Consider the following 19,187-nt stretch of genomic DNA (forward strand, 5'->3'; position numbering starts at 1 on the left):
TTGGCTTTGGGAAATCCACAGAGACTGTGCAGGGCATGGAGGGTGCATCTGGAGAGCCTGGCTGCTTGGAGAAGCCTGTCATCAAGCAGCCCTTCCAAATTACAGTAGCCTGGACCGGGGACTGTGACCAGTGACTGGCTCAGAGAGGAATTTTTTTCAGGTCTCTGTGAGACAAGCTCCAATTATTATCTACGAGAGGACTCTCCAGTTCCAGCCTTCTGCTGTTAAGAAGCAAGGCAAGGGAAATTAGTTCACCAGTAATAATGTAAAACGTAAAGTGTGTGTTTGTGTATGTGGTCATGTGTGTGTGCGTGTGTGTGTGTGTGTGTGTGTGTGTGTGTTTGAGAGAGAGAGAGAGAGAGAGAGAGAGAGAGAGAGAGAGAGAGAGAGATCATGTTGGTGGTACAGTACTGCCTGGTTATGGAAAAGGAACAGAGAAGATGGAAGCTGGGCTGGAAAGTAAACTTTGAGCCTCATCATGAAATCATTTGTTAACAGACAATGGGGGTCTGACTGTGTCTTGAAGGCTGGGGGCATCTATAACTCTATAACCAGAAGCCTGACACCTCAAGTCATGCTTTTCAGAGGCAGTGATGTGGAAGGTGGGCTGGAGTAGAGACATAGGTTTGGGAGAGGTCTTATTTGGGGCAAGATGAGGCCCATAGCTATCAAGGTAGAAGCATCATAACTGGTAGGTTCCATGCTTGTGTCTCAGGACAGAGGTATGTAGCACAGTGGTGTGTGTGTGTGTGTGTGCAGAGGAAAGAGTTGAGTCTGAGATGTTATGAACTGACCAGTGAGAAGAGCTAGAAGAGGTGTCTCCATGGCCACTTGATTGTGGCAGAGGCTGCATTCACTGATTCTCTTTCTGTGTCTGCACTGTGTCTGGTTTCAGTGACACACCCCAGCCAAGCACAGTTTGGGTTCATGGACCTCTCATGCAGACATCCTGATGGGTGACGCTGTTCTGCTTTATGTCTGCCACCTGGAATGGTAGTGTTTCTTCATCCTCATCTCTCCACTCTTTAGAACATCAGAACAGGTTTCCACAGTTCCCTCTAATGGAAAAGAGTAGGGGTAAAAAAATCACTTTTCAAAACAGCCTTCTGTGTGTCTCGCCTGAAAATTCTGGCTCTGTGGGCTAGGTGGAGCAGATCCTGGTGGATCTATCCTGCCTGCAACTATCTCAGATAATGAAATAATCACCTTATCTATTTGGGAATTTCATACATGGGCATAATATGTTTTGATCATATTCATCTTCCTCCTTCCATTCAACTTCTTAAAGACCCTTCCTTCCCAACTTCATATTAGACTATTTTATTAGGGGAGACTGAGAAATGCTACACAGACTTAGACAAAACAGCCTGTTTTGAAAACAAGCTCTATAATGAATTCCCATTTTCTGCTATAAATCAGATTATAATAGGCCAGAGGCAATCAGATTCCAAGCCTCTGGTTTTGGACCTATACCTGTACCATGCCCAGATTGTACCAGAGGTGACAGTCAGAACTGAAGGTCTCTTAAGGCCTGATGGGATGTAGCTAAGAGTCATGGCCAGGCCAGCAATATTAGCTCTAAAAAAAAAGATTGTTCTGAGTGTTTGGGGAGGAGGCATTCACTTATCCAGATTAATAAAATCGTATCAAATTTTTCTTATGTAGTTCTGGAACCTCAGAGGATCAGGATGAAATTTGGGATGATCAGAGATATGTGTATAAAAACAATGGCTTTGTATTCGGTTAATTTTGGTGTGTGATGTTTTTCTTTATCTGCAAATTTTTATAATGAAGTTTATAAAATTAAAAATAGGAAGAATGAGAACAGAGAGAGGTGAGTGCTAGGATACTCTTTTGTTTATATACTAAATCTTTTTTTTTTTTTTATTGTGACTACTCCATTTTTTCCTCCTTAGTTCTTCTTTTTCTCTGAGCCATAACTGAGTACTGTTTTTTCTTTTCTCTTTCCCAGTCTCTGGATCTGGCATGTCACAGCCCTTGGTCCCTCTCATTGCCACTCCAAATGGAAGTTTGGCCCATCCGGCCCATTTTCTACTGGTAGGCATCCCTGGCCTGGGACCCAATATCCACTTTTGGCTGGCTTTCCCCTTATGTCTTATGTATACAGTGGCCACACTGGGCAACCTGGCCATCATCTTCATCATTCGTGTGGAGAGGCGCTTGCATGAGCCCATGTACCTCTTCCTCGCCATGCTTTCCACCATTGACTTGGTCCTCTCCTCTGTTACCATGCCCAAAATGGCCAGTCTGTTCCTAACTGGCATTCAGGAGATTGAGTTCAACATTTGCTTGACCCAAATGTTCCTTATTCATGCCCTATCAGCCATGGAGTCTGCTGTCCTGCTGGCCATGGCTTTTGACCGCTTTGTGGCCATCTGCTACCCGTTAAGGCATGCGTCTGTGCTCACAGGGCCTACTGTGGCCAAGATTGGGCTAGCTTCCCTTGCCAGGGGATTTGTGTTCTTCTTTCCATTGCCCTTCCTTTTGAAGCGTCTGTCATACTGCCAAACACATACTGTCACACACTCCTTCTGTCTTCACCAAGATATTATGAAGCTATCCTGTACTGATACCAAAGTCAATGTCGTTTATGGGCTCTTCATCATCCTCTCAGTCATGGGTGTGGACTCCCTTTTCATTGGTTTTTCCTATATCCTCATCCTGAGGGCTGTGTTGGAGCTGTCAACTCGAGGAGCAGCATTCAAGGCTTTTAACACGTGCATCTCCCACCTCTGTGCTGTCCTGGTCTTCTATGTACCCCTCATTGGACTATCAGTGGTGCATAGGCTGGGTGGTCCCACATCTCTAGTCCATGTGGTTATGGCTAATATCTATCTCCTGCTACCACCTGTAGTCAATCCCATTGTGTATGGAGCGAAGACCAAGGAGATCCGTTCAAGGGTTATCCGTATGTTTTCACAAGATGGCAGGTGAAGATACCCAGCTGGGTGTCCTCAGTCATACCAAAGATGACAGGATAAGGATCTGTAGAATGACTTCATGACCACATCATGCAACCCACTAGATTGTCTGCCTCTGATTATGTACAGATAGACTTTGCATTTTTGTTTCTTTGAATATGTCAATACAGCACTTTTGACCAGTCTAGACAGACCATCATGGCGAACAACTGTCCTACAGTATCTGGTATAATAGCTGTGTCATCTTCCTTCCTCCCAACTAGAAAATGTACATAGTCTTGACATGAGAAGGCTGTAAATGCAACATCTCATGATTCTTTACTTTTGACGTACAATTTTTATGGTGCTTTCTCTCTTGTGTGCATGTCAGTGAATCTGTGTTGATTATATAACCTATTACCTCAAAGTAGCTACATAATTGTAACTGGGAGTCAATGAAGACATTTGGAGATGATGTAGTTGAAATGGAGTAGTTGATGTGAAATGTTGAAGTTTATACATTTGCATGCATTTATGTGGAATCTGTCAATGTCCAGATGTGTGGCTTCATGGAGACTATTACTCCTATAAAGATGTTTTTTATTTTAGTTTTGGATATGTGTGGGTGTGTTTATATAGAAAAAATGGAAGGAGTGAAAGAAGGAGAGGGAAACATGAGTATGTGCTAGCTATGTCCTGGTGAATATATTAGTTATGTCCTGAAGCGTGTATGTTATGAATGATGTCATTGATTATACCTTTACTTAATTTTTGAGATATATATAAGTTGATATATTGATATACATCTGAATAAGACTGCTGATTTATGCATCTTTATGGTGGGGGTTATATTTATGAATGCCTGGTGCCTGTCTTTTGCTCATATCTGTAGAATGTAATATACTCATCTGTGGAACTGGGATGTCTGGTCATTCAGCATATGTACTCTTTGTTTTTTAGCACATGCCATTACTATGTCTATACTGCATAGTATTTATTATGAATATGATTATTGATGTGTGCATGTGTGTGTGAATCTGTGCTTTGCTGTGCTAATACATTTTGGGGAATATTTCTGGCACATTTGTTTCAGACACCTTGCCCTTTTTGACTGAGTATGGATTATGTGGCTCAAGACTCAGATTGACTTGGAGTTTCTGGATTGACAAGTGGTTTCAGTGTGAAGCTGTGGGTGAAAATAGAAGATTGATTAAATCTGGTTGCAAGAATAGTTTCCAATATTGAGACACTAATCTCTAAGACACCTGGATCCTTGGCCAAGCTCAGGCTTTGACTATGACTCTGGGAACATAAGTAGTCATGCTGGTTTTCCATTCTTTCTCAAAGGCCAGTCCATATCTTTTGTATCTTACCCACAACTTCTTCCTATCTTCATACATCTTCCTTCCTGCAGTTCCTTTCCCTGCCTTCCTTCCTCAGTGGCAATTCAAAGTTTTCTTACCCCTCTCCCTTTCATTTCTTGATGGTTTGCCAAGCATATTCAAAAGTTCTTGACTGGAGATCTGCAATCACACTGAGGAAGCAAGGAGCAGAAGAAGATGAACATATGAGTCTTTGAAGTGATGTCTCTTAGGGTATGGTATATTTTTCTGAAGCACCCTTAGTCTGCTTACAGATCTTGGCATCAGGAGAAAAACATCAGACCAAAGAAGTATATATTGAAATGAATGTAGATTATAACAGAAGAAAGAATATTGAAATACAACATATAAGGTATAAATATGAAAATATTATAAAATGATATATTATGCAATCTCTCTTGACATAGTTTACTCACCTGTACAATGACCAACTATTATGTTAGCAAAAACCAGAGATTTTTGACATCCTTTAAAAATGTTTTAAGTGGTATCAGCATGCAATATGTATCCTGCTTAATTATATAAGTTTTGGAAGCACCATTCATGTTATGGTCTATGTGAATAGCCCTCCGGAATTTTTGAAATATTACAGAATTGTAGCCATGGGTGCTATTCTGATATATTGTTATATGGATTTAAAAACAAACAAACAACAAACAACAAACACGCAAACCTCTTTATCTTTATAAATAGATTTCTTAAATAATTAGGGAAGTTGACATTTATCTCCCTGTGTTGATCTGACTTAAAAATGAAATTTAAAAATGGACAACCCTGCCAAGAACCTTTGTTGTTATCAGAAAAGGAGGCATGTGAGGTTGGAATCATATGGGATTCAGATTAAAATCAATGGCTTTTATTTGGAGACAAGTTATTTGACCTACTGAAACATAGAAACTTTGGAAGCTATCAAACAGAAATGCAATAGTCCTTGTTGGATGATTGTGAGATTAAATGAGGTAATAAATATGAACATGGGAAAATAAAAAATAATAAATGTTGATGACAATGGTTTTAAATAATAAAAATAATGATGTATGTCATTCTCTTTTAATTTCTTTCAGAACTAGTAATAAACTACATTCGATACTTAAATTTTTTTTATCAAAGTTTTCCCTAAATACTTTATAGTTTTAATGCTAATATAAATGGCATTATTTATTCAATTAAAATTAAAATTTATACATTGTTACTAGAGAGAACCATGATTTATCTATATTAATTTTGAATTTTAAAATTTACTACACTCCAATTTTATTTCTAGAATTTCTTAGCAAATTTTACCAAATTTCCTCATGAATGATCATGTGTGCTAATGAAGATAGTTTTACTTTTGCGTATTCAATGTGGAGTTGTATAAATACAAAAGAAGAATATGAACTTTCTATACTGTCTTAAGGGAAAATTTGCCTGCCATTATTAAGCATGTTTTAATAAATTCTTGATTGGATTATTGAAACATTTGACTACAACTCTGGGTTCTTCTTTCTTTCTGTAGTTTTATCACTTTCCCACATTTATGAGAATTTGCTATGAACTGTTTGCTATGTATTAGGAATAAGGCCACCTTAGGTTTCTTATGGTTACTGCAGTCATGGTACATCTTTCTCTGTTTATGTAGCATTTCCTTTTGTCAGTTTCATAGGTGAGTACTGTACTCACTGTGATGATGTCTCTCTACATTACTCTCTTTTATCCCCTCCCCTACAGGGTCCTTCTCCCCAGCTGGTTCTCTTCCCACTTTCATGTTTTTAAAATTTTATATTTTGTGTACAGTTTTTGCAAATGGTCATAGCTGCTATGTGTTCTCGACTGTAGCAGCCAGAAGACTCACAGAAGGAGTTCATGACACTCCTTCCCATCCTGTGGCTCTCATAGTCCTCTGCCTCCTCTTCCATGACAGCTCCTCACCGGTTACTCTTCTGCTTTGTTCCTAGAAGGCATCTCCATAACTTGATAGTAGCTTGAACACTTGTTTTAGATGTGCTTTGGAGGTTTGTCAGAACCTGCTCATATTGAGGCATGGTCTTCTGTATCCTCAATAAAGAGATGAACTATGAAGCCCTCCAAACTGACTGTCAGGAAGCTACCAGTTTTTGTCCTGTGAGATCACTGTGGAATGTTACTTCTAAATATTTTAAATGATTCTTCTTATAGTTTTGGTTATCTTGCTCATATAATCGGTACTCTGCTGAATTCTTGAAGAAGACTCTCTCCATTCTCAAGTGTTGTCCTTTATGTAGATCTGTCATTTTCAATACTTTGCTTTTGTGTTTTGACTGAAGTGGTCATCCTGAAAAACCTCAGTACAACTCCACAACTGAGGGAAGCCTCTAGACTCTGGCTGGATCCCCTTTCCTGTGTCACAGCATGGAAACGAGGCAAGATGCTGGAAGCCTATGGATATTATATCTCAGTTCTTTATGTAGTCTCAGTTGTTCTGCTCTCCATTGCCAGATGCCTGGTGTCCCAGAAACCATTGTTTTATATGTACTGCCTGCCTCCTCATTGTTTCACATGAGAAATGTGTTTACTCATGCTTACTGCTTCATGAGACCCCATCTTAGATGGAGATAAAAGTGTTCTGTGAGAAAAATCTTTGTGTCATCCATTCCTATGTGATAATAGAGGCAGTAGCAGTTAATGGCTCTAGAGTAGTGGCAGAGAGTCAGGCTGAGAATTCTGTAGGTATCAGAATCTTTTGTATTTAGTAGCTTTGAGGTGAGTTATAATGGCCAGGCTTAACATTGTCTATTTTTGGTAGCTTGGGTCAATGTACACTGTGTTGTGTTTTGACATAAAACTTCTAATTGTAACACTCACCAATGAAACAAGATGAAAAACCAACTAAAGTCACATTTGTTTAAATATCAATGTAATTTTAACTTGTTTTACAAGTAAGCGACTTAGTTTGACCTGGAAATTATTATTGAACTTTGTAAACGTTCTCTCAGTAATTTTACTTTTAAGAGAAAGCAGACAGCATTGATTTTATGTGGCTGGTTGGTAGTATAAAGAAGATTAAACCAACCACATTACATTTTCTTTCCTTGGTCTGACTTTCAGTACTCCATGGAGTAGAAGGCAGAGACATTATCCATGGGAATCCATGTTTTATATTAGCTAGCCTTCAGATCCAGAAGCTCAGAGAGAATGAGGTCCTTAGGGCTTTAGAGAATGGGACCACTGGGTTTCAGGCTCAACAATCAGCATCTACAAAAGAAAAGGTCAGGATGGGGACAGGCTGTCAATCACAAAGTCTCTGCAGATTTACTTTGTCTTTCCTCTGGCTGTTTGAGAGTTTTGTGAAGAAACTGTGAAAGACCCTCACATATACCACAGACACAAAAATGAGTTTCTTCTGGCCTTTTCTTACTCTAACTTTACATTTGGGATTGGTCTAAATATTCCAGCTGGCAAAGGTCCATTTTCAAAGGACTCTAGAGACCATCTACTCAATGTCCCTCGTTCCCCACATCCCAGGCTCATCCTTTTAAGATGTAGAAGCTTAGAAGGGAACCAGAATCCTAGTAGTCTAGTGGGGGTATATCTGCAGATGGACCCTCAGAAACAGCCTGTACTCCCAACAACAAGGAGCAGAAAGAGGGAGCTGGGAAGACCAAGAATAAAGAGCCCTGAGCAGACAGCAGAAGGAGGTGGAGACTGAAGGGGCTGGGCACTTTGCAGCCTGCCAGACCTCCCTCAGGAAGAGTGCTGAGGGAAAAGGCATACAGGCTCTTTCAGGACAGCTGAGGTGAGTACAGGAGGAGGCATGCTTTGGGTTGGGGTTACTTGTAGCTGAGGACCTTCTGTGACACCTCTTCATAGGAAGAAGAACCAGATGCGCTGGGTGGGGTTGGTAGTGTAGAGCCTCTCACACAAGTGGCAGGCAATCTGAGTAATGTGGTAAAAGGGGTGAGGATGTTAATTGTTGCCTAAAAGTAGTTTTTAGGTATCTTTTCCCCACAAGTTAATGGTTTACTGGAGACCTTAATGGAGAGACTGGCAGAGGATAGGAGCAGATGTGAATGAAGACAGAACAGACTGGCTTGGAGTTGGACTGGGTCAATCAGGACTTGACTGGGTTTCAGTGTATGGACAGAGACAGCCTGGTTCCCCCCCCCCCCCCTCCATGGTTGATGCACAGTCTTGGATGGGAGATCTGACTATAGCTGTGGTTTTCTTTTTTTTTTTTTGGGGGGGGGTCTCTGGGCAGAGTCAAGGCTCAATCAACACTGCATCAAGAATAAGATTGGTCCTTTTGCCAAGGCTCCAGTTATAATTTTGACTCAGATTTTGACTCAACCCTAAATTGAGGTCTTGCTCGTTTAAAATGTGGCTTAAGGTCTCGACTGCCAACTCTCTTACCTTGTATCCTTTGCCTTTAGATGCACTAAAGCCTGTGTAGCTTTCTAAATGAGAATTGTCTTCTCTCACTTTAGGTCTTTGCCTTTGCCAGAATTCACTGTACACACACACAGACACACACACAGTCACACACACAGACACACACACACAGACACACACACACAAACACGCACACACACACACACTTAACCATGTCTGTTGTTTATGTTTCTCAGAGTTATGGCAAAGCCCTCAAGCACCCATGACCTGACCCTTAGCCTTGTCTGAATTGCTCTCAGCCTCCCTTGCTCTCAGTTTTGGCACTTTGAGCTTTCTCTTCATGAACTCAGAGAGTCTTGCCTTAAGATCATTTCCACCTGTGTTCTCCCAAGCCTCAAATGCTCTTTTCCTGGGTCTGTGAATGACTGGCCTGATCTCATCACAGACTGCCAGGCTTGCACATTGTCTCCTTAACTGTCTTCTCCTCTGACTGCTGTCGGGACCAGATATGGACATCTGTCCTAGTGCTCTGACTTATCTTTAGAGCACTTACCTTAGCTTGCGACTTTCTTGACTATGTCTTTATATTTTGACATCACCAGCCCAATGTGTGGGCATCAGGAAAGCTGTGTTATTGTCTGTTTACCCATTGTTTGATATCCCAACTGTCTTAACTGAGTGTTGCTGCCTCCTTACTTCACTGAATCCTGACTAACTGCAGCTGGTCCTGCAATCCTGAACTTGAAAACATCTCTTTAGGGGACCCTCTGAGCCTGAAGACATTGGGGAGCTACTGGCTACTGTTACCTTTGCTTCCAGGAGGCTGCGGCTCCCAGCCTTGCCCTGGCACTCATCACAATATGCTGTGATGACTGCATGCTTGTCTCAGTCTTTCTGCACACTGGGAGGCTGTGAGCTGTGTCTTGTTTACTCTGAACCTTAGGGTCTCTAGTGCTTACTGCTGAGCGAGGCAGGCAGGAGCCAGCCAGGCAATAACTGTCGGATGAAAAATGAGTGCACTGAACAAAGTCTCCCATCAGGCATTTATGGTGCTATCACTTGCAGGCAGCAGTCACAGCCAGGCGAGCTTCACAGGCTACCAATGTCTGCTTCTGGCTTTGCCAATTTGTAGATAAGTAACTACACAGGAAGTAGGGGGTGGGCAGAGCCCTGACCTCTAGGTACTCTTTCTGGTATAAATTTAAGGGATCATACTGACCTGCGGGAACTTAATTCTATCTTTCAAGTATTATTGTGACCATTAAGGACAAGAATGACCAACATCCTTCAAGGTTCACTTGCTTCACCTAATCTAAGCAGGTTTTAGGGCACACTGGATGTTGGTAATTTGGGTAAACATGGTTCTGAGGATAATACTCATATGAAGTGTTAAGGAAAGGTCGGCTTCCTCAAGAATCAAGTGTCAGGTTCCTCCAGGCTGCAGGCTCAGTTTTGCCCACAAGGCCTACCTCCCTCTCTGGGCTTGGAAATAGGAGCCATAAGCTCCTAGCTATGTCTGGTTGCACACTAAGAAAATTCTCTTCCACATACTCCAGCAAAGGCTGGAGGTAGCATCAGTGGCTCTCACATGGGTGCTCTGGGTATGAGACACTGTTTTTATCCGAGGTAAGAACAAAGACCACAAATCTCCATCCTCATTCTGTCTTGCCCCCTCCCACTTTTTACATTCCCCCAAGTAGGGAGAGTTGCTTAAGTGTCCTGACCCCTCAAGAAGCTCCTGGACTCGGGTCCTTCCTTTTAGATTCCTTAGATGTAACATGGAAATCATTCCTACAAAACATCCATTATGGAGGAGACTGTGAGAGGGACAGGCTAGGTTTGGCATATTGGAAGCATATATATCGGTCACTCAGTTTTAATCTTTCCATTACTACCTGATGGTATTACTACCTGCCTGACAAGTTGCTGAAAGGCTCTGACCAGGACGTAGATGGTATAGAACAGAGCCTTTCTCTTCTTCTCTACTGTGGGGTATGACCATGCCATAGCCAGAGGAATTGAGGCTGGAAGAGAAGTGTGACCACACCCTCATCTAGGAGAGTCCTGTCTATCACTCTCTTATTCTCTTTTCTAAGATTATACCTGGGCGAGTGTCCGATTTATCACACCATCATCTTGCCTTACCTCCTGCCAGATTTTGTCAGTTAAGGCAGTTAAGATGAGAGGATAGGAGGTGGCACAGGCTGTTTCTACTGCAATCGTGGAGTGTTAAGCCCCAGGAATATCATTTAGGCTCTTAGAGTCCCAGTTCTCTCTCCTATCGTGAGGAAAGGATCCAGAGAACTCCATCTATCCTGCAGGGTGGTTCTCAGCTGAGGATGTCCTGAGAACTTACATGAGGCTGCAACACAGTGTCTGGCATTTTGTAGGCATTCAGTAAGCTCTGCTAGTGTCACAAAACAACAAGTCAGGGCTCAGAGATTGCTTCATTGTTCTTGAGTCAGAAGAGAGGGCACATAGGCCTGGCTTTCCTCTCTGCTAACTTTTCTATGGGTCCAGAAGAATGGTAGCAGTTCTGGTGAAGAATGTGGGCTTCCAAGCAAGTTGAAACTAGGCTGATGAGAAGGGCTGAGCCAGTATTGGAGGGAGTGCTTTAAAGTGCAGAAGGAAGACCGAGACTCCAAAGTCTGTAGGCTCTGATTCCTGAGAAAAGACCAAGATGCCAGAACAGTTCCCAGAGAAACATCCTCAGGACTCACTAAACTAACTTGACATTTTAGGGAAAAGTTAAGAACAGAGTTGCTCCTTTGGGACTGTGATAGTGTGTGGGCTTTCTAAAAATAAAGTAAAATAAAATAAAGAGAAAAATATTTCTTAATTTATTTTTCCTTTATTTTTTGTTTCATTTTCAAAACAATGAGTTAGTTCCAACATGCTTGGAAGCCCCCACGCCTTTCTTGAGCAAGCTCAAATGGTTCTAATTGTGAACTGGTGCTCAGTCCACAAGACCTCCTGGGAGTTGCTGCTTCTTTCTGCTGGCTTTTGGATTGCTGGAGGAGACTGGCATTTGTCAAGGATGTACAGTCTGAAAGGCAACACCTGGCTCTCTGGGTCCTTTCCTTTCCCTCAATTCCCATCTGTACAGATTCTGAGGTCCAGATCTCGTCTGTGCTGCCGTGGTACCTCCATCCCAGGCCAGCTGCCTCTTTCCTGCTTTGCTCTCTGGAGCCTGTATACACATGCCCATTCTTGCCACCGTGAGCAATTGAGTATAGCTATACATATGTGTGTGGGAATGTGCATAGAATGGGACATAAAGATGTTGAGTGAAGATTAAGGTCAACTGGAAAAAAGAAAATTTCATTTCATATGTTTCCACTCATTTTCATTAGAGTGTGCTCTTTGTTTTATAATGTCTTTGACATAACTGATTCTACATAAATTCACAATAGCATTCTGAAGTTTATTGTCTGAGATAATAATAACAACAATAATAATTTAATAATTTACTACCACAAGAATTGAGGCCAACACTCATGTTTCTACCCCACAGAATTCTACTGACAGCATTATTTGGCTCTCAGAGGCCATAATATTTCATATGTTGACCCATGACTTTTCTCCAATTTGCTTCCTAATGCAGCTTATTTTAATCTTGGGAATATGCCATCTCTCCCATGTTTGTTATGCAAACTGCTGGGTAGCATAAATAGCTGGCTCTCTAGAGTACTGGAGTCTCTTCTGGTTAAGGTCTCCAGGTGGGGAAATCCCAGGTGATGGCCACCTGCAGGCACAGACTATGTGTTTCATATCCTCTTTGCACTTATTACGGCCAAGACATTGCAGCTGCTTTGTGCTTCAGGGTTTATTTTTGTATGTATGTATGTATGTATGTATGTATGTATGTATGTATGTATTTACTTTTAATTTTCTCACATGCCCTTTGGGTCTCTGGATATTTTGCTTGTTCCTAAAGATTCTTGTTCTTCCCTTTAAGACTACCCTGCACTGAGGATGTGCATGCTTTTTCTTGCTTCTTCAGTCTCTGAGGTTCAGATATCTGGCAGCCCTACCTTTCTGTGTTGTCTGCATCAGGTGCTTACTGAGGGAGTCTTCTATTAGTAAAACTCATTTCATTATGAATGAGAATAATTTGGTGATAATTAATAAATGGATGAGTGTTCTTGGTATTAAGGAATTTATGATTTAGGGAAAATATAAGTGGTTCTTATCATCAGAAGAGTAATTGCATGAAATAAGAACCAAAGTTATTCGGGAATGCAGAACAGGAAATGGTTAATTATACCATAGGGAAAAGGGCTTAGGAAAAGTAACATAAGAGGGAGAAAATAACTGAGAGGGTGTGAAGAATACACATGGGATCAAATCCAGGCTTTCCTTCATGCTAGGCAAGGACTATGCCAACCGAACCACACCTTCAACCCTTACCTGAGTATTTTACTGCAGGCAATGGCCTGATTTCATCTAGTCAGTATAGGTGTTGTGCACATAAGGAAGCTTACACTGGACCATGATGGTCAGCATCATGGTACCTAGCTTGTATGCCTGGTGATCAGCATCAAGGAAGAAAGGAACAACATTTTAATGTTTGTACTCAGTGTATGTGAGATATTGTTTGAACACTTTTTGCTCAGCATCTCCTTTCTTCCTCACATTGGGCAGGAAAGGTATTAATAACATTTTGGATATGAGGAGACTGAAGCTTAGAAATAGTAAATAATGCCCTGGTTAACATTGTTCACAACTGGGATCTGAATACAGGACTGATTCTTAAGCTCAGTGTTTCCATAATGATTCTGTGAGATTTTAGTCTTTGGAGAAGAAGAATTTACATGCTTGGCAGACAACCATGTAGTCTCTTTCAGAATTATACATATGGGCCCCTAAAAGAGAAACCAGACATCAATAAATGTATTTGGGAGTCAAGAGTTTATAGATAGAAAAATGGATTTATTATTAAAGAAATTAATATAGTTTGGGAAGAAACTGACACTCAACTGACATTGAAACCTAACGTGATCACTAATCTAATGATCTAATTCTAGCCTTAATCCTAACTTTAACATTACCCAATACATAGAAGCTATTTCAATATTAATTTAATAGCATCTATTCTATTGTGATCAAACCTATTTCAATAAAAACATGATGGTAATTTTTTGTTTGTTTTATTTTTTATGATGGTAATTTTATCCTGAATGGCAAGTCTGAATTTTCATTCCCCCAGCTATCCAATCAAGAATTTACACTTCATAGCCTCTTTGCACCTTATCACAGCCAAGACAAGGCAGCTGCTTTGTGAGCACCTGATGCAGGTAACAGGCAAGGGCTGGGTAGGATATCCAAATCTCAGAGTTTCCACAGGTACTGGATATTAGAGAGAGACGAGGAGCATCAGACAGGAGAAGGAGCAATTTTAACAGGCAGGGAGCTGTGTCACTACAATACAACTCAGAAGAGTGTGAGTTATTGGGTTTACCTCTTTGCCTGAAGTTGTAGATTAACTACAATTCTCTGCCTCAACTTTTTTCCTTCTATTAGAAGGAACCAAGGTCTATTATCCTCTTTTAAAAAATATGTGTTCTTCCATTGGTCTCTTTGTCTTCTTGAGGCCACCTCTGGATGAGAGCTCAGTGGTAGAACAAATCTTATTGCCTTTCCTGAGTCAGTGGAGCCCAGAAATTAGCTTTGCTTTATACCCAGCTTCTTTTAAGTGACCTATGAGAGCTCCCATCCCAGTCCTCATATGTTTGTATGTATATTTATGAATTTATACACCTGTATATAGACATGCATCAAACCAGTCCTCAGTATTTGTAGATCCTATATTTGTACATTTAACCAACCATGGATTGAAATTAATTGAAAAAATACTGTGCTTTGGGAGCATTATTAAATAAAATAAGGATTCCTTGAACCATAATACTCTGATAGTAGATCTGCTAACTAATGTACATAATACTCTAATAGTAGCTGCTAATGAAGCTACTGGGTGACTATCAGGGGTCTATCAGTAGACTAAGTAAAAGGATAATTTTTATCCCCAGTAGGGCAGAGTCAGATGCTACATTTTATCAACCTAACCAGAATGATATACAATTTAAAGCATGTGAACTGTTTATTTTTTCAGGTTTACATTTAATATTTTCAGACTTCAGTTGATTGAAATAACTGGAAATGAAAGTATGAAGGCACTGAATGAGTGCTCCCATGAGAAACACAAGAAAGCAGTGCACCTTGGGACAGCTGAAGGAGGATGAGCAAGGCTCCAGTCTTAGTTGGAGACCAACATCATAATTCTTAATCAGTGCTGGTGTGCTGGCTGTAAGGCTACATTGTTTAAGATCCACCGAAGCTGTTACTATTTTTTTTTGGATATAAATTATGTAGGGCAAGTGTAAACTCTTGATTAGATAGTGGAAATTAAGACTTAGAGTTCAGGATAAAATTAAAGTCATGTTTTTATTGAAATAGGATTGATCACAATAAAATAGATGCTATTAAATTAATATTGAAACGGCTTCTATTACTGTGGGACATTAAAGTTAGGATTAAGGTTAAATTAGAGCATTAGATTGGTGATTGAGTTAGATTTCAATGCCAGTTTATGTTATTACTACCACTGATGGATTTGTATGATAATTACCTTATAATTGACCAATGAAATGGTCAATTATAAAGTTTTTCATTTAATATTTCTCCCTCCATAGTTTCATTTTCCAGAGTTTGACAACAATTTAGATGGTTAATATAATCACTATTAAAAGTAGGAAATATGTGTATAAGATACCACAGAAGATGTAATTTTTTTAGTTTGAGAAACTAAATGATTAATAACATCAGAATATCATCTTACTATTTTACTTAATATATAGATAAGATCAACATTTTCATCTGGTAAATGGTTTATGGTTAGATGAAATTTAGGGTAGATTCAGAGTCTGGATAGGCAATGAAATGATAGAGTTTTGTTAGAGAACTGGACACTAGGATCAAGGGTGGTATGGCATTGAGATTCTAGAGGACCTGACAATGACTTGCCTTTGTATTTCAGCTTCAATCTTCCTGGTACTTACTGGTTACATCCTGCTTCCTTCAGTATGGTGGGCCTCAATAACAGTGAATCCAGTGCCACATATTTCATCTTAATAGGCCTCCCAGGATTGGAAGAGGTTCAGTTTTGGTTGGCTTTCCCATTGTGTTCCCTCTACCTTATTGCTGTGCTAGGTAACTTGACAATCATCTACATTGTGAGGACAGAGCACAGCCTACATGAGCCCATGTATATCTTTCTTTGCATGCTTTCTGGCCTAGACATCCTTATTTCCACCTCATCCATGCCAAAAATGATGGCCATTTTCTGGTTCAATTCCACTACCATCCAGTTTGATGCTTGTCTGGTACAGATGTTTGCCATCCATTCCTTATCTGGCATGGAGTCCACAGTGCTGCTGGCCATGGCCTTTGATCGTTATGTGGCCATTTGCCATCCTCTACGGCATGCCACTGTGCTTACATTGCCTCGTGTTGCCAAGATTGGCATGGCTGCTGTGGTCCGGGGTGCAGCACTCATGGCACCCTTGCCTGTCTTCATCAAAAGGTTGCCTTTCTGTCGTTCCAACATCCTTTCTCATTCCTACTGCCTACACCAAGACGTCATGAAGCTGGCCTGTGCTGACATCCGTGTCAATGTCATCTATGGACTCATTGTCATCATCTCTGCCATTGGTTTGGACTCACTTCTCATCTCCTTCTCATATTTGCTCATCCTCAAGACTGTGTTGGGCTTGACACGTGAAGCCCAGGCAAAAGCGTTTGGCACTTGTGTCTCTCATGTGTGTGCTGTTTTCATCTTCTATGTGCCTTTCATTGGATTGTCAATGGTGCACCGTTTCAGCAAGAGGCGTGACTCTCTCCTACCTGTCATTATGGCCAACATCTATCTGCTGGTTCCTCCTGTGCTCAACCCCATCGTCTACGGAGTGAAGACAAAGGAGATTCGGCAGCGCATCCTTCGTCTTTTTCTCATGACCACACACACTTCAGATCACTAGGAATCCACGATGAAAATCTCATCCATTCAAAGTTCTGTAATTCATAGTTTAGTATGATATCTTGGAAGACAGTATTAAGAAAATAAATCTTTCTTAATTAAAACAGAGCTCAGATTTTTCAAAGATGAAACTGGTTGTGGAAATTCTATAAGGAATAGAAGAACACCTGTAATCTCAATTTTCTAATATCACATTTCTTTTTGTGTTTTCTCTAGATGATTATTAAGATCAAGACTTGTGTTTTGAAAGTTATTACCCCCAATTTTATCACCACTTCCAAATTTCATTTCACTGATGATAGTTCACAGCATTTGGAGATGGAGCAACACATCAAAAATGTTCATCGAAGGCACAACAAAAGAAAAATAAACACAAGACTATAATAAAATTATATAATCCCACTTAAAACCCCATTTCCTCATCAGAATCCACAATGACTTTGGATTTCTAAGAAGTTAGGACTGAATTCCTTATTCAAAACAATCTCCAAAGAAACATTGTTTTTCTTCTGGGTCCCAGGCCAAAGCAAATACACTTGCCTACATTGTGAGATGACACACATTGTTATGACGGTTGTCACAGCCATGAAGACGCTTTTACTCATTTAAGTTTATCAACTTTTTATTTGTGCCTCAATTGCACTAATGGGGAAATTGATATTACATGGGAATCAGTGAATTATATAGGACCACCATAGCTTAAAAATAGAAGAAAAAATGAGAGTTTTCATGTCTAATCCTATGGTATGTAGAAGAACTGTTAGACAGACTGACAGAATGCTGAGTTGGGAATTTCCGGAGTTTTACACTGTCTTTGGAGGAGGCATTCGGTTCTTTATTTCTACTTACTTATGCTGTTTTGAGTGATTTTCTATCAGAAGAACAAATGACTTTAATCATTCCAATAAACATTGCTCATTTCCTAGCCTAATCATTACAGTGTCTGCACAATGGAAACTGGAGTGTTCCCAAATAGGTTTATTTGAGAAACAATGCAGTTAGCTGCATATTCCATGGGTATCTGAAGGATGGTTTAGGAGATGCAGCTGAGAATATCCAGGAGCTTGTTGTATAAAGAGAGGGCTAGTCACCACGGAATAGAGAGTCAAGAGGAAGAGAGGAAGCTGAATAGGCTAAATGAGACTGACCAGGAAGTAAGGCTAGGAAAAAGATGGGTCCATACAAAGTGAGGAGCACATATATAAGCAAGCACCGCAGATACCCAGGGCCTTAGGCTGTGCTGCAATGAGGGAAATAAGGACTGCATTCCTGCCAGATGTACTTACCATGGATATAGCTAAAAGTCCTACCTAGGAATCCTATTATCTAGCCACAGCATGTACAGGATGGATGGGGCACTGTAGGAGCAGGGTAGGAGCAGATTGATCAGGAATTAGGATTATCACCCATTGAAAAGTCATATTCAAATCCAGGGTGTGACTGGTATGAGAGGCAGGCAGCAAAGAGGGGGCAGGGTTGAATTTCTTGGACATGGCTAGCACAGAGACCCACTTGCACATCCAACTTCTTAGACTATGTTCCAGAATATAAGAACTGTGTGTATGATAAAATTGACTAAACCAGGGTGAGGGGTGGTCAAAGGAAATAGTATGAAATGTACTCAAAGCAAAACTTGGTCACTTTGAACTGAGGGGAGGAGGGTGGATAGTCATTCATTGCCCAGGAGTGCTCTGGCATTGCAGTTGAGAGAAAGACATGATCTTATTATTTACAAAGTGAGATGTGATCACTGTAAACAAAATTCGCAGATATTCTGAACATATAAAAGAAATTGAAGCATAATAAAAATCTTCAATCTGTTAATCAAAAGAATTTAAAAAACACTGGTGTTTATTCTTCCAGGGTTTTAGTGTGAACTAGCATGTATGCCATTGCTTGGACATGAGTTTGTGTGTGTATGTGTGTTTGTAGTTGGAGGGCATTTGTGTGTGTGTGTGTGTATGTGAGTGTGTGTGTGAGTGTGTGTGTGTGAATGTGTGTGTATCGGTGTTTGGAGGGCATTTGTATATGTGTGTGTGTCTATGATTGTAGGACTTGTGTGTTTGTGTGTGTGTTTATTTTGATAATTTCTTTTTTGAGAGAGAGACTCTCATGATGCTGGCCTCAAACTCACCATGTAGCTAAGGATGATCTTAAACTGATGACTCTCTTGTATGGTATGCACCTCTCAAGTGTTGAGATCACAGGTGTACACCTCCACTCAATCTCACTCTCTATGCTTTATATTTGCAGTCTGTTTTGAGTCCTTCGTATATGATTATTGAGGAATAGATTAACTACACTGGCCAATTCATTTTTTTGTTTGTTTGTTATAGGGACAGAGTTACTACTTCAGATTTCAGTAGAGATTACAGGTCAATTCAATCTGGCACATGTGCTCATCAAACTTCCAATCTGCAGTTAATACTAGTAGCTATTGCAGAATAAAATATCTAACAAATTATGTTTTAAAAATAAATAATCTTTATTTACTAGGTATAA

General features: G+C 40.4%; 2 protein-coding genes across 2 annotated transcripts; both read left to right on the plus strand.

The window, feature by feature from the left end:
- Positions 1-1,979: 1,979 nt before the first annotated feature.
- LOC117695293 (olfactory receptor 51D1-like) lies at positions 1,980-6,854 on the plus strand. The gene has a single exon (XM_076942484.1). It carries the CDS (start codon positions 1,987-1,989, stop codon positions 2,953-2,955), a length of 969 nt encoding a protein of 322 aa, XP_076798599.1. The 5' UTR covers positions 1,980-1,986; the 3' UTR covers positions 2,956-6,854.
- Positions 6,855-7,741: 887 nt separating this feature from the next.
- On the plus strand, positions 7,742-19,116 carry LOC117714834 (olfactory receptor 51E1). The gene is made up of 2 exons (XM_034511522.2): positions 7,742-8,057; positions 15,687-19,116. The coding sequence occupies exon 2, from the start codon at positions 15,733-15,735 to the stop codon at positions 16,684-16,686; it is 954 nt and encodes a 317-aa protein (XP_034367413.1). The 5' UTR covers positions 7,742-8,057; positions 15,687-15,732; the 3' UTR covers positions 16,687-19,116.
- The last annotated feature ends 71 nt before the right edge of the window (positions 19,117-19,187 follow it).

Source organism: Arvicanthis niloticus, chromosome 1, assembly GCF_011762505.2.
Source record: "Arvicanthis niloticus isolate mArvNil1 chromosome 1, mArvNil1.pat.X, whole genome shotgun sequence".
Taxonomy (NCBI): domain Eukaryota; kingdom Metazoa; phylum Chordata; class Mammalia; order Rodentia; family Muridae; genus Arvicanthis; species Arvicanthis niloticus.

Excerpts from the sequence above, each read along its gene's own strand:
- LOC117695293 (XM_076942484.1), top strand. The coding sequence starts at position 1,987 with ATGTCACAGCCCTTGGTCCCTCTCATTGCCACTCCAAATGGAAGTTTG.
- LOC117714834 (XM_034511522.2), top strand. The coding sequence starts at position 15,733 with ATGGTGGGCCTCAATAACAGTGAATCCAGTGCCACATATTTCATCTTA.